At 37.2% G+C, this 15,087-nt stretch overlaps 1 protein-coding gene across 2 annotated transcripts in view; it reads left to right on the top strand.

Annotated features, from left to right (window-relative positions):
• Window positions 1-404: 404 nt before the first annotated feature.
• The window catches only part of srrm4 (serine/arginine repetitive matrix 4), a 57,743-nt gene continuing 43,060 nt past the window's right edge, over window positions 405-15,087 (top strand). For both annotated transcript variants that reach the window (XM_044111955.1, XM_044111954.1), the window contains exon 1: window positions 405-1,247. In XM_044111955.1, coding sequence (XP_043967890.1) covers window positions 1,039-1,247 — 209 coding nt within the window. In that variant the 5' untranslated portion in view covers window positions 405-1,038. The remainder of the gene's footprint in view (window positions 1,248-15,087) is intronic.

Genomic DNA, 15,087 nt, shown 5'->3' with positions numbered 1-15,087 from the left:
TTTAAATTAAGCTAACAGAGCAAGTGTGACAGTTGTATTCTCACAGACTTTGTTGTAATTTTAGAGATTCTGTTGAATTTATTTCTGTCTTCTTGTTGTATTTTTGGTTTTATGTGATCTGATAAAAGCACTGTTTTATTAAATATTGATTTAGAGATTTTTAAATAAGAGGAAGAAATAAGAAGAATGAGGAGAAAGAGAAGACAATTAAAGATACAGACAAGGATGCATAGAAGTAAGGATGAAAGGTAAACCAAATTACAAAACTAACAGACAAGAACAACACACCCACATTACACACAGAGGTGTCCCTCTACCCCAGAGTCCAGCCCCCCTTTTGACGTCACCAGCGCAGAGATACAAAACAAGCTTTTGCACAGTTCAGCTCCTCACTCAGCTCTCATTCACGCACCCGCTCACACACTCTTCAGACTCACACACAGACCTTCCTTCAGACACTCTTGCCTCAAACCTGCTCAGCTGCTGTGGGTAGGAGTACAATCAAAACACAGCTTCTGACCAGGAAAACTCCTGTCTCCTTCTGACTGAGCCATGCTCCTCCATCTGTAGGACGGGGGTGCTTCACACTGTGTAAAGCTTCCGACTGGGGCAATAGAAAGAAGCTCCCCGGACTCCCCGACCCGGACCCCATCCCAAATAGAGCAGCAGATGTGACTGAGAAGGAGAGGCGGAGAGAGAAACACAATCTGCCCCCCACCCCGTCCCGTCTTCAAGAACAATACCCTGCATTCAGCTGGAGAGGGTCAGTTTTTGTCCTTCTCCCCAGGCTGCAGCTCAACTGGAGAGCAGACAGACGCGCTGACACGTTGACCCGCTGCAGCGAAGAGGAGAGGAAAGCAGCCCGCTGCACTCTACTTGCTTTGATTCAGTACTTGGACAGTTCCCGAGCAACAACTGGAGAGAGCGTGTGAGAGTGTTTTCAGCAGACTGTGGAGCGTCTGGCTCATGAGGGACTAAAGACCACATCTCACTTGCAGATTAAAAAAGACAAAAAAGAAAAAAAAGAAAATCCCTGTGATGCAGAAACCATTTTCACTCAAGCTCGACCTCAGTGGTCCTTCTCCGACCCTGGGATCGGAGGGAAGCACCGCCACCGGCAGCTTCCTGCAGCTGGGAGAGAAGCAGCTCTTTGAGAAGTTTTGGAAAGGGACTTTTAAGGCTGTGGCCACACCGAGACCGGAGAGCGTTATTGTAGCGAGCATTACCGCCCGCCACAGAGTGATCGGGTAAGTTCTCTAAATTGTGCTCACATGTTGCTAAGCTTTGGCAGTTTAGAAAGAAACTCGAGCAGGAAATAAGTGTAATGTCTTCAAGGATATCTGGGTGTTTAATATACACATTATGAAAAAGATCATACAAATTCAAACTGAATGTATGCTACATCTCACTGGGAAGATCGAGATGTTTTGAATTTTAAATGCATTTCTTCTTTTGTATTGTTTCTAATTTTCGGTAGTTTTCACACAGAAATGCAATTTCTCTTCAAGAGTACAACTCAACATAAACATGCTTGTTGATATTTGGAGTCATGAATTATGGATAAACAATATGTTGCAAATATCATCTTTGCTTTATGAATCTGCATAAAAGGACAAGTTGAAGCACAATATGTTTTGCCCAGTCTATTTGGCCAAAGATTCATGTGTCATGAATTTGAGTTGTAAGTGCTTAATGATATATTTTGGAGTCTCTTCAAGCACCCTGACATAGGATAATAAAGTGTACAGAGAGAGTTGGATCAAGATGTCAGAGGTCTGATGAAATGTGGATTGATCACAACTATAACTTCGCCTCACATGATGTCCTAATGCTGTACAAACACATTATGTGTGCAAATCTATTAGGTACTTTGAAAACCCCCAGGAATTATAGCCCTTTATCTGTGTTAAATGCCTTAAATTGTGCTTTCAGTAAAGACTTTTGAAGCATAAATGTATAAAAAGGGGTTTTATTGTGATATGATGTCAGTTTGATTCTATTTTAGTGGTCAGTATGACACGATAAAGGCATTTTATAATTTCTGTCCATTCACATGAAGACAACTAACCAGTCTTAAGTAAACAGGCAGTGCTGCGTAAAATCAACCTTTTTGAGCTTTACATCATGTTATAATTTTATTCCCTTATCTAAAACATACCTGAAGTGTTTTTCTTTCATGCATATTTGAGAAATCCTTTAATCTCCCTTGGCAACAGTTCAGTTGTGGAAAACCTGAACCTGAACTACCGCAGCCTTCGAAACTCCTCAAAACTTCAAGCTTCCAAGCTTTTGCCTCATAAAGCATCCCTCCCACGTGACTCCTCCACTTCGATCCTGCAGACTAGCTAGCAGCTTTTAGCAAACATCTTCCTAGCTCATCATTCTAGCTAATTCTCAGTGAAATGCTGATAACATTGTTAAAGGAGTGGTGTTGTGATGACTTCCTGAATGCAGAGTATCAGAAAAAGCAAGAGTCCCTTGTAGAAACCAAGACCCAATTTCAAGACACTAAGCTACAAAACCAAATTTCTTTAAGTCATATTGTATTTTCATAATAACAGTGGGTAAAATAGTTACTTGATTGTGCATTAAATGACACCATGTGACTGGAAAGCATATTTCTTTTTTAAAGTCTGAAACTTGAACAAGTCTGATTTTTAGTATCTTACACATCAGGCATCTTCTTAGTTTTCTTCTGTACCCTGTGTTGGCACACACCCCAAACACATATCTGCCGCGTTTAAAGGTCATGTGACAGCATCGTCCTGCCTCTGATGTCAGACCCGTTCCTCCTCTCCTCTGTGTCACAGCTTCGCCTGAGTCTCTGTTGAAGCAGCAACCCGTCACGTGTGTGCTGTGAAGGTTAGCTGTAGTACAGCAGCCGTTTGAGGTGGAGGAGAAACATTTCAAACTCTTTTTCTGATCATCCTCTTGTCTACATAAAACTATTTACCTTTTTTGTCAGAAGCTGTTCTGCAGCCTTTATGTTTACCTGATTTCTCATCTCTGACAGCTGTTTCTGTCTGTGCTTGAGTGGCCTGTCCATGTGCTAGCGCATAAAAAGAGATTCTACTCATAAATATTTTAAACGAGTGTTAAAATATTTGAACAGGCTTACTTATATATACATACAAATCTAGTAAATGCCTGCCTGGTTGACCTTTAAATGGTTTTGACACTCTCTATCAACTTCCCCTTATGTGAAATTAGCTATGTTGATGAGGATTAGAATGGCCCATTTCATCTGACATCGGCACAGGCAGTGGAAAAGCACAGTGAACCAAATAATGGGTCTTTAATAGCTTCTGTTACCGCAGGAGCATACCGCTGCACATGACTTGGTTTGAAAAGATTTTATTAGCTTTTTGGATTAGAATTAAAAATACTTTTTGTTCCTAAAATGCGACTGAACATGTCAGGCCTCCAATCAGACAGAACAGATGCACATCTTTGACTCCAGTCTGGAACAAATTTAAATGAAAAAATAAATTTAAATTTAAATTTGCAAAAAAAACAAACAAAGCAGAAAGAAAGAAGGCAAAGTAATGTGGCTCGCTAGCGTGAACTGAGCAGCCTTTTCTCAAATAGCCCGAGGTTCTGGAGCTTTGCCATACTGTCTCTTCAAGTTCAGCCTCCTTTGGAAGAAATCTCTCCTCCAGTCGCTTCGCCCCACCACTGTTTCTGTCCGGGTGACAGTGACGATGATGGCAGGATGGCAGGCAAGAGCAAACATCCCCAGAGTGCACATAAAATGTTGCTAACTTGCCTGGACAGCTCGTAAAAGACAAGAGGAGTGTCCCTGTGGTCCAACATTTGTCTCAGGGAAGGAGAGGCAGAGGGACCTCTGGGTGATGCAGATCATAAATAATGACTAAAAAGTGAAAACAACACACAGAGATTATGGACACAGGCATTCTGCCTCCCTGCCCTGCTGCACTGTTGATTTTTTGCACAGGCAGAGAGGGCGTCTTGGGAATGCTTAGACAATCAGAATGCATGGCCTTAGGCTCGCTCCTCTGCCTCCTTCTTTCCAAGAGGAAGCATTATTATTCACTGTGGAGAACTGAGGGGTGACGAGCAAATGCACTGAAAGCGAGAGGGCATTATGTACAACAAGTAGAGACGGAAAGAAAAGAGAAGGAGACAGAGAAAGAAGCCACAGGGAGACGCTTCATGTTCAATCAGCATGAGTTCTTTTCTCCCTGCGCTGTCCTCACCTCTCCTTTCCGCTCCACTCCTTTTCTCTGCTCCTGAAATGAAACGCTGGAGGAACCCGATGGCCACAGTGGACTAATTAGAGTTTGCTGTCGTCCCCCATGTCCCCCCTGCCACTTCTCTTGGAGTCCCACAGAGAAGAGGAGGAGTTTGCTGGGTTTGTGCAGCAGGTTGGGCTTGCCATCCTTCATGGGCACTTCTGGTTCAGATTACTGGAGCTCGGGTGCAAATGTCAGTGAGTGCTTTTGTGTGCCACCATGCACGTCTGCTGCATCTGAGACGTTTTCCAGCAATTGAACGTGTTTTAAATGAGGGCTTTCAGTGTGGATGTATGCTGAGAGCGTGTGGCGGCTCCGGTGGTGGGGCTTCGTCCAATTCTGTGGCAGATGGCAAGCATGAGTGTCTGCAAAAGGAAGCAGTGGGGTGTGTGTGTGTGTGTGTGTGCAATGTAGGAGGGGGGTATTCAGGCTTCTTACCTCAGCAGATGCTACTTTAATGAGGAAGAGGGGGAGAAGTGGTTGGAGGGGCTTGTCGAATGACAGTACCAGAGGGAGGATACCGCAGGCCGGACGGAATAGCAGGAACACTTTTGAGTGAAGAGCAAAGCAATCCAGCTGCAGCCTCAGCATTGACTACAAGTTCTGAATACAGCTGAACAATTAATCATCTGCTGAGATATACAACCATGATATGGAGAATATCTGTATTTTGTTTTAACCTTATTTTTGTACGTTTGGATTAACAGGTCAGCATCAGCCATTTTAAATGAAATTACATCTTAGGAAAAAAAATTAAAAAATCATTTTGCCTGTTCAGTGCATCTTTCTGCCACCATACCTCAGCTTCCCCTTCTTGCTCTCATGCTACTTTATTGATGTTTATCTCTCATCCTTATCAAGACTGCAAAATTCAAAGTCTTTTGTCATTTGCAGCATCAATGCTGAAAGGCACAACACAAGCAAATGCAGACAAACTGTTCTCAGAGAGGGGACAAATGAGTACAAGAAATTGAGTCTGAAAACATGAAGCAGGGGCCGTCAGAGCTCCTCCAGAGATGAGGCATCTCTGCCTTTCTTGATTTCCCTGTGAGAGTGACAAACATGATTTAGTGGCGGAGCGGATGAGGGGTCTGTCTGCCGTAACTCTCCTCTCTGCTTGTTTTTCTCCTCTCTTCAGCACTAAGCACTTCTGCCCAACATGTCTCCCTCTATGTATTTCTTCCGGTTTTGTTTCACTGCGTTAACTGGCCCTTCCTGTGTCTGTCGTGTTACTCTGGGTAATACGGACAATGACTGACTGCTGAAGCATTCCCACTGAAGAGTGGGAGATGATGCCAACTCCCCGCGAAGCGATTGTACTTATCAACAAAGTGGATTCATATGTCATACTGATTTCCCAATCCAGTTGCATCCCACCACTGTTGTTGGCTTAACACCCGATGCAGCACTCATGTTTATTTTATGACACTTTTCATTTTGTATATGAGGGAATAAAACAAATGCTAATTGGAAGGGTGCATCAATGATATGAAAAAAAAAGATGAAATGGATGATAGTTTTATTTTAATAGAAAAAAAATGTTAAAGTAATTTTGCAGACTGGCAACAAATGTGCACTAACAGACTAAATTGAGAAATACAAATGATCCCTCCTTGGTTTTATATAGCAGATGGACATTGAGAAAAATGTCCAAACAGAAATAATAATAATAATAATAATAATAATAATAATAATAATAATAATAATAATAATAATAATAATAATAATAATAATAATAATAATAATAATAATAATAATAATAATAATAATAATAATAATAATAATAATAATAATAATAATAATGGCTCATTTTTCTATGTTTTTGCCTTGATTGTCAAAGTGTCCAGAGTGTATCCACACCCCAACATGGCAAGGATGAATAGGTATTGAAGTTCAGTGTGTGTGTGTTTAGATGAAGGGTGTAAAATATTCAGTGTCCTACAGAATAAGTCACTTTTTTGTTTTTTTATCTTTTGTACTCATTGATTGATTAACCTGCTCAGATAAAAGTTCAATGTATGAGTAAAAGATGTATGAGTCACTGGCAGTGACTCATACATCTTTCTGTCAGTGGCACTTAAAAATAAATGTAATTCTAATTGATCTAAAATAAGGAGATATTTTCTCTAATTTATCTTCAGACAGTGAGGAAAAAAATTTAATTTGTTGTGTATATATATATATATATATATATATACTTATGATTTCATCTGTATGTCGTTAGCTACAGAAACAAAAGATGGAAACTCATGACTGCCTGTCATTTCAACACATCCAGTAGGTGTTGCTTTCATGTACAGTGTGGTGACAGCTACCTGCAGAGGAAAATCAGTCAGAATAAATCCAAAGTTAGCAGTGACAAATCCTGACACCCAGCACATTTCGTCTGGCCAATTAAACCGTTTCACAAGAAGTAAAGCAAAACTACACAATAGAGCAACTCTACTTTACTTTTGAGTATTCTGCAAGAGTACAATGTGATCACTTTATCATTAACAAACCCTTAAACTGGCAGACAGAGCTGCAGCACATTAATGACAAAGACCTTCACTGGCTCAGAGTAACTGTAATACATCACTGGAAGAGAGTTTGAATGAGATATTGATGAACGCCAACAACTAAACGATTAATTGAAAAAGTGATCCTTCTGGCTGTTGAAGCTCACGTTGACATTTCCAGATTTCAATCTAATCTTCTGAAAGTTGCTGGCTGGCAGAAATGAGTTTGGTTTTACTGACACACCGATTGATTTTGGCAGGCATTACGTTGCTGCAGCGCTAACTTTGAAGAGATGTTTCTCAGCTGTTTTAGCAAAATGAGTCCGATGTTTGTGATTAAAAGCAATGAGCCCCTTGGATTGGAGAGCTTTAAAATCCCTTTGATTTGCATTTTTCCAATCTTTCTCTTTTTGTTTTCATCTGCAGAATGTAGGGCAATCCTGTTTGTTTGGTTTTTAGAATTAGAGGCTGGAACTGCTCTGAATCTAGTGGTTAATCGTCTGTCTTTCTGTTTGTAAACTTTGCAAAGATCTATGTGTTACAAATAAAGATTGACTTGGGAAGAATTTAGCAAATATACAGCTATCTAGATGTGTATGTCTTGTGAAGCAAATCAATATTTAATTTAGGAATATTTTAAATTGATGCATGTGTATAGTGACACATATTATGGGAGGGAATTGGAATTTAGTGAGATAATTCCTCCAGAAAATCAAAGCAGAGAGCTGAGTTTAAACCCTTCCCTTCAAACATCAGCTCAAAGCTGCTGTGAAATTCTTCCTAAGGAGAAAATATTTCCCTTTCTATGGTTCATTCAGCATGTGAGGAAAACTGAGCGACACGCAGCTTTCCACCTGCAGCTGGTGGCACATGTGCCACCTATCATCCTGCAGAGTGCATCTTCATTTCGGATGTTTTGTATACTCTGAGTGTATTTTCTGTCTTGGGGGATTCTAATAGATCAGTGACAGTTTTAATGTATAATGAACTTTTAACCACTCCATGATATAATTCCCTAAAATTTGACGTAATCAGAAGCGATGCAGGGCGGCTAACCTTTCAGTCGACGGTGTTGATTGGATCTCAGTCATATTCAATAAATTAGAAAATGTTTTCTGATGAGGCTCATTTGTAATATTAAAAGTAACTTTTGAAAATAACAACCCTTAAGCTGGTATTAAGCATAATTTTTATTAGTCACCCATTTTTAATTCGTTTGTGGTAATATTGTAACTTAAATGTAATGTTTTCATTAACAGTCAGCGTAAAATCATCATAATTAAGTTAGTCTACATCATGTAATACTGTAGTTAGCTAATGAATGTGTGAAAAAAATGTACTTTTTAATAATGATTTAATTAATGGTTTAATTAAGTGCTTTGTTCCAGTTTCCTGTGGGGAAAGTAGTTTGTATCAATCAGTCATAGTCTAATGTTGATGATGCTGATGATGCATAAAAGCAGTTTAAAAAAAAAAAAATCTGCAGTATGAAAGGTTTTATGATTTTTGCATTTTTGTCCATAAGAATTCCAGGTGTTTGCACTAACAGATTAATGTGTGTTTGTAATATTGCAGCTTTATGGATCTGCACCTGCTTCTCTCACTTTGAGCTAAAATGTGGGCTATTGACATTTGAAAAGACTTGAGGCCTTTGCCTCCATTAACATAGTAAATGAAGTTGATGGATTGCAGCATGTGTTTTCAATGCAAACTGCAAAAATATTTACAACAAGCCGAAGTAAAAAGGAGGATTCTGTACATTTTTGAGGAGTAAAGAACAGTTTATCTGCAATAAGTGAACTCTTTTGAGCTCCTTGGTTAATTTAGCTTACATTTTAAAGATGTTGTTTTGAATGTTTACAGAAACTGACAATATTTCTTCATTTTACAAACATGTAATGGTTGTTTTGTGAAAAAACTGGACAAATGTTGCCTCAGAATAAAATGAATCGATATGCTTCAACTGCATCCAGACCTATAAAAGGTTATATTCATGTTTATATTTATGTTTGTATTTATGTTTGTATTTATGCATTGCAGCAAAATCAAATCCCAAAATTGGCTTCAATTATTTTTGTGTACCTTCTTACATACAATAATATACAAAATGCACTTCATAGGAAATACTGGAGTTTCAAGTGGCTGACATTGGTTTAGATAAAATAGCTAAATTTTTTCAGATCCGTGTCTCTCTTAAGTAGAAAATGGTTGCAGTATTGCTATAAAAATGAGAGAAAGCAAAAAGGGAAGAAAGCTAAAAAAAAAAAAAGACAGGATGCTGTGTAGCCAAGATGATAACATTTTTTTACTTGATGTCACATTCCTGTCCAAAAATATGAATCGTCTGAAGTTTTGCAAAATGCAACAAAATCATACTCTTTGTAGGTACACAGATTCAAATCCATGACTGGGAAGAGAGAAAACCTGTTGACTGTGTTAAAATTAAATCTCACAGACAGGCAGACATGACCAATTCTTGATGCTTTTATTTATAGTGGGTCTAAAGGAGGAAGGCTCACTGATTACAACCAATTTGATGTTCACAAAGTAAGATTTCCAAGATAAAAATAAAGCTTGAGACGGCTTTCATCTTAACTGCTTGTCATTTTTGCCTGCAGCATTGAGACAGCAAGAGAAACAACAACAAATGTAAATTGCATATGTGTAAAAAAAAAAATTGCCCTTTCACTAAAAAAGATTTTTTCTCCCTTTCTGTTCAGGATGAAGTGATTTTATGACTTTCAATTTAAAATAAATATAGCTCAGTATAACAGTTCAGGACTCTGTGTGCTTTTCTCTTCTCGCTGCTTTCACAATGTGATTTAAATGTGTTGTGATAAGGCCACTTGTTGTACCACTATTGTAATACTTTGACTAGTTAATGTCTTGATTAGGTTTTAGGCAGGGAAGTTTAAAAAATGAAAATGATTGTCAAGTGGATTCATGCTGCTCAGCTTGTCCATACATGAATCCCAATGTGACTAATAAAAAAATAACTAAACTGACTAACTGCAAATCAGGACTCACATTTTATTCAGAAAGAATCTTGAAAGTCTTTTGCTGTGATGACAAAGTTTGCAGACAAGCTTTTTGTCTATGTTGAAAACATTTGGAGGTATTATTTTTAAAACCATGTTTTGCTGCTTACTTGAGTTTAAGCCCTGAAGTCCTATACTCAGAAAGCTGATAGTAAAACACTGCACTGCCATTGTTACCCACAGGATTTAAATATAATAAAACTACTTCCGTTAAAATAAAAGAGCCCAAATAATAAACATTCACTATGTGTGTGATTTGTCAACTTCCTTTCTCTTTATCTGATTTAATCAGTAATTTTAGGCTCAACTTTTTGATCTTTGAGGTACCATGACAAACCTAAATCTAGATATTTTAAATCTTTTATAGTTAAAAACTCTGACTCATGTTAAATACATTTTAACTTAAATGTATAATGTAGTGTGTGCATTTAAAATCTGAAATTTGAATCTGTAGAAAGTTTTATTCTTAGTTCAGGCTTGGTTTTGGGATTTGTTTAAATTATTGAAGGACTGAAACGATGCACTATGTGTAGACATGAAGAAGAAAACCTCAATAAAGCCTTGATTCTCTGTATTAATCCAATGATAGATTTTCTTATTGCTTTGTTAGTAGCTATCTGTTGCTGTTTTTGTTGGCTGCCATCTTTGTTAAGATTCAATATATCTGCCCAAGATTAGTCCTTACCTCACTTGGTGAGTGTTCAGATTTGTTGAGCTTATTGTTTTGCTTTATAATTCTAAAATATCTTAGATGGACACCATGTTAGATGCATTATAACTGCACATTCCTGGGATGAAAAATGGTAATTTTTTCTCATTAAGCATGTAATAAAAATCAAAGCATTAGATTTATGTTTTCTTCTTTCAGCCACGTTTGTCTTTTTCTTCAGTTTTATTTTCTTTTTTTAACCAAGTTGGCTTCTTTCTAACTGGACCCCTAGAGCAGTCGTAGTATTCACTATTAAAATGGAAACTTATCAAAGTCAACTCCTCATCACTTAAATTAAATCATTTCAAGGCTGAGTGACTCTCACGTCTCAGCCTCCTCCTCCATTTTTCATTTTCGCTTCTTGGCCATCCTCATTTCAGGAAGACGATCTGCCATTCATTTAAAATTGCCACCATTTGCATAACTGATGCCAGGGTGAAAGGACGCACTGTAGATTCCCCAAATTCAATTGACGACGGTAGCACAGGAATTTATTGGCCCGATGCTTTAGTTTCATTTTTCTGTGCTTGATTCTCACCTTTGCTGTCAACGCTTCTTTTTCAGAGGTGAATGTCTAGTGAAAACATGCTTTGCATTATTTTAAATTTTCTGTTATCATTGGATCAGAGGAGTTGGTTGAATTGGAATCTTTACTTTTTTCAGCTGCATGTCATGCTGCAAAATTAAGATAGTTGATGATGAATAAAAGTTTCTGCTATTTGTAGGACAAGAACAACATCTGCCAACTGGTTTCGTTGCTTGTGAAAAGATTTTGATGTGTTGGAGAGACACACAGTGTCATAAACTGTGGGGCAAATGTCAGACTAGAGATGTTCACAAGTAATTTTTTTCAAGTCAAGTTTACATATTTTGAAACCAGATAGATGCTGTCTAGTCTGCTGAAAGTTAAAAATTTGATTTGTTATTTTTAGGTCTAATTCATTTGACCATTTAGAAAATACAGTCAAACATGTATCAGTTTTTATTAACTGCTTCAAGGAATTTTAAATGAATAAAATGTAAGATTTGACATTCTAAGATGTTTAAAGAAACCGATTAGAAATTTCTAAAAGTATCAAACAGGAAGTGCTTTTATTTTGATGAATGGTCAGTGCCTTTGTAATGATGCTTGTTAATGTTGGTGTTTAAACTGATAAATGAGGTTTAAACTCTCCACTACATTATCCACATTATTCCTACAGCCAATGAGGCTTTGAGAGAATTATGCATATAACTTTCAGAGCAGCAGTTTTCCATCTAAAAAAGACTTTTTGTTACAGTTAGCGATGAAAATACTGGTGTGGCACAGACCAATGAATTACTACAAATTATAAAATACAAGTACGTCTTCCATACCTAAACCTAAAACTATGCCAGATCTACTTCAGCATTGGTCGACGCACAATTTGGTGTACTGATTTTCCTCTTTGGGCTTTTTTTTTTACTAAATGAAAAACAAACATGCGTGGCCTTTTGTGGTTGCTTCAAATTTAGATGTTTGCTCATGTGTCTTTAACCTATTCAAAGTCCACTGATGACAGCAATAAAATTATAATGCCATTAGAAGGCGTAGCAGAAACACTCAAAAACAGCCTAAAGAGACCAGATGAATCATAATAGCATGAGCACATTGGGAAATGACTGCAGTTTTTTGTATGTTTTGAAACTACCAATGATCTGTTTTGACAAAGCTGACCTACAGAACCAGAGAACCCAAAATAGCTTATTCACACTGGTGTATTACACACTATGTTTTTTACTTTTCCAGTTTGTCAAAGCACAAATTGGTCCACAAAAGACAAGTAAAGAGTCAGGAATTGAGCTAATGAGCTTCCTAAATGACAGAAAGCTAAGTTAAAGTGAAGAAGTTGGACTAGATGGAGCATTAGAGTCACTGTTTTGGATTGCATAACTCTGAAGAGAAAATGTCGACACAGAAACAATAGAAAGCTTTTGAAAGTGGCCATTTATTAGGTATTTATAAAAAACCATGGGATGTTAGTTTAATTTGGAAACTTAACCAAAGAATTTTGATGCTCAAGTGCCACTAAGAATGACTCTGAATGAAGATGGATAATAACAAGTAATGAATACTTTGTTATTTAATACGTATCATTATTATTCAGAAAAGTAAAACAATTTTTACTTTTTTGTCGACTGCGGGGTTTTTTCTGTCTCAAAAATATGATGTTCAAGCAACAGGAAAAGTTGCCTTAGAAATGAAGGACACCTTGATCAGCTGCGTCTGTTCTTTATCTATTTAGTAAGAACTTATAATGTCACAGTTTAAACATGATGTTTTTGCTTTTAATTTAATCAGTAGGTGCTAGACAAGGTTTAAAAACAACCTCCATCCTTTAATGTTGACTGTTATTCCTGATGACATTCCTGTATCCGGCACATTCCAAATAAAATTCATAAGGACAAAAAGAGATGACAGGTTTGTCGCTGCTTCCCAACTACGAGGTCATGCTGAGGGCAGGGGGGCATGGAAGGGTGTAAAATCAAAATCTGCTTTCCTTCTACAACAATACATAAAAATGTGCAGTTGTGTTCCTCTTTGGCTTGATGTATTTTTTATATAAATTAATATTAATGTTTCTGTTGTTTTGGGTTCTGTAAAAAGTCAGTTGTATTCCAAATAATGGGCTTATATTGATATTTATCACTGTTAGTAAGGATGATTTTATAGGTACACCATTTCAAAATAAGGCCAGAGCCTGTGTGTAAATAAATAATTTACAAATGGTGGTATCTAGGAGCTGGATTTGAATTCGAAGCCTTCTAATCCAATTCTATTTGAAAGATAGACAGCTATTTCATGTTGCACAAACATTCGAATAAACCTCCACTGAGTCTGGCCAAATTCCATCCCTCCACCACGAGTTTGTCAGCTGTTTAAGATGTTGTTTTTGTCTTCTGTCATGTCCCTGCAAAGTATTACCAAAAGAACAGCAAGACTGTTCCAAAGGTCTTGCAGTTTGCTCAAACACAACTTAGTAAATTCAGGTCATGCTGCCGAGGTCACTTGTGACTCTTTGTAACCTTTTCAAGCAAGCCACACTTGTTGGACTATAATGAACTAACCACTTTTAAAACAGTTCCTGTAACACTTTTGAATGTTTTATACTCCTTAACCAATGGGTTAAAGATTTGAAATATTTATGAACAACACCAGTTTGTATAAATACTTCAGATTTGCTGCAGTCATGTTTGCAGCTAAAGTGGATAGACTTTGTTTTTCACAAAATACTTCAGCATTTTGTTTTTGTTGCGTACATAATGACACATAGCAGTATGTCGGTAGTTTTCCATCCTGTTCCTTCATGTTTTCAATGCATCTCCGCTCCGGCACACCTGATTCTAATGATTGCATTACTTTCTCAGCATGCCATCCAGTGCTGCGGAAACCTTTCAGTCTCCCATTTGTTTGTGTGAGACAGCAGGGAAAAACCTAAAGCATGTGAAGCTGCGGGTCATGTTTTCCGTGACCCACAGTCATGCACTGCTTTGGATGATAATGTTCTTCCTCATTGTAAATTATATGGCATAGGTTCAAGACCTTATAAGTGTCATGTAATTTGAGAATATGTCGTGGCAAGTAAATCTTCGATCTTGATTTAAGTTGTATTTTATTTTTAGATGACTGCATTGAACACTTCAGGAGATTTGAGAACTCATAAGTGGATGAATGATTTTATAGATCCAATTTAACAAATGTATTGCTTATTATTGTGCCAGTTTGCTCTGATTTTTTATTAATACCTCTATGACATTATTTATATTCAGCCAAAGGTGCCCTTCACATTAATTAGAAAATATTAACACTTACACTCATTGTTGCTTCAGTGTTAAGAAAATGTCACTGCTTTCTTTACCTGGAGATCTATATTTAGAGATAGAAAGATGATGATGGAGGCTTACAGAGACTTTTCTTTTGGTTTTCAAGTTAATGTTTTTTTTTCGCTTTGAGACCTTTTGAAGTGAATCTTATTTTGCAGAGGAAGACTACCTTGTATTCATGACGTGTAATAAGCAATAGGAAGCCAAAATAAATCTCGTTCCAGCTCTGATAGATTTTCTCTGTCATGCAAAGTTCAAACTTAAAACCAGCGACGATTCTGACGAGTTTTGAGAACTTTGTAGCAAAAACAACTTTGTATTGTTTTTTTTAAAGGATGTTTTTAATTATTAATAATAATATTATTGTTTTTGTTGTTTTGTTTGAAATTTCACAGTTTAAATAAGCATTTTCAAAGAACCATGCGATAAAATCATAAAGAAAAATCTCCACTTTTTACAGATTTATTTCCTCTTTTAGCATGAACTAGTCTTTGGCCAGTCCTTGACTGTTAAGCATAAAAAAGTAAAAAAATATACCATCCTCAGAAGGACTGCCTCATAAAGATACAATGGACGCAGAGTTTCTCCTCTAATTAAAATTATCTCACAGGGATCAGGGTGATCTGAGGATATTCTAATTAAAAGAAACATAATTGATGTCTCTGGTATATGAGCTAATTTCAGTGGCTTTCCATCACGATTGATAGAAGAGGGGGGACATTAAGTTTTGCATTGATAAAAGTATC

Source organism: Gambusia affinis, linkage group LG03, assembly GCF_019740435.1.
Source record: "Gambusia affinis linkage group LG03, SWU_Gaff_1.0, whole genome shotgun sequence".
Classification (NCBI taxonomy): Eukaryota; Metazoa; Chordata; class Actinopteri; order Cyprinodontiformes; family Poeciliidae; genus Gambusia; species Gambusia affinis.
This window is presented reverse-complemented; position numbering and strand designations above follow the sequence as displayed.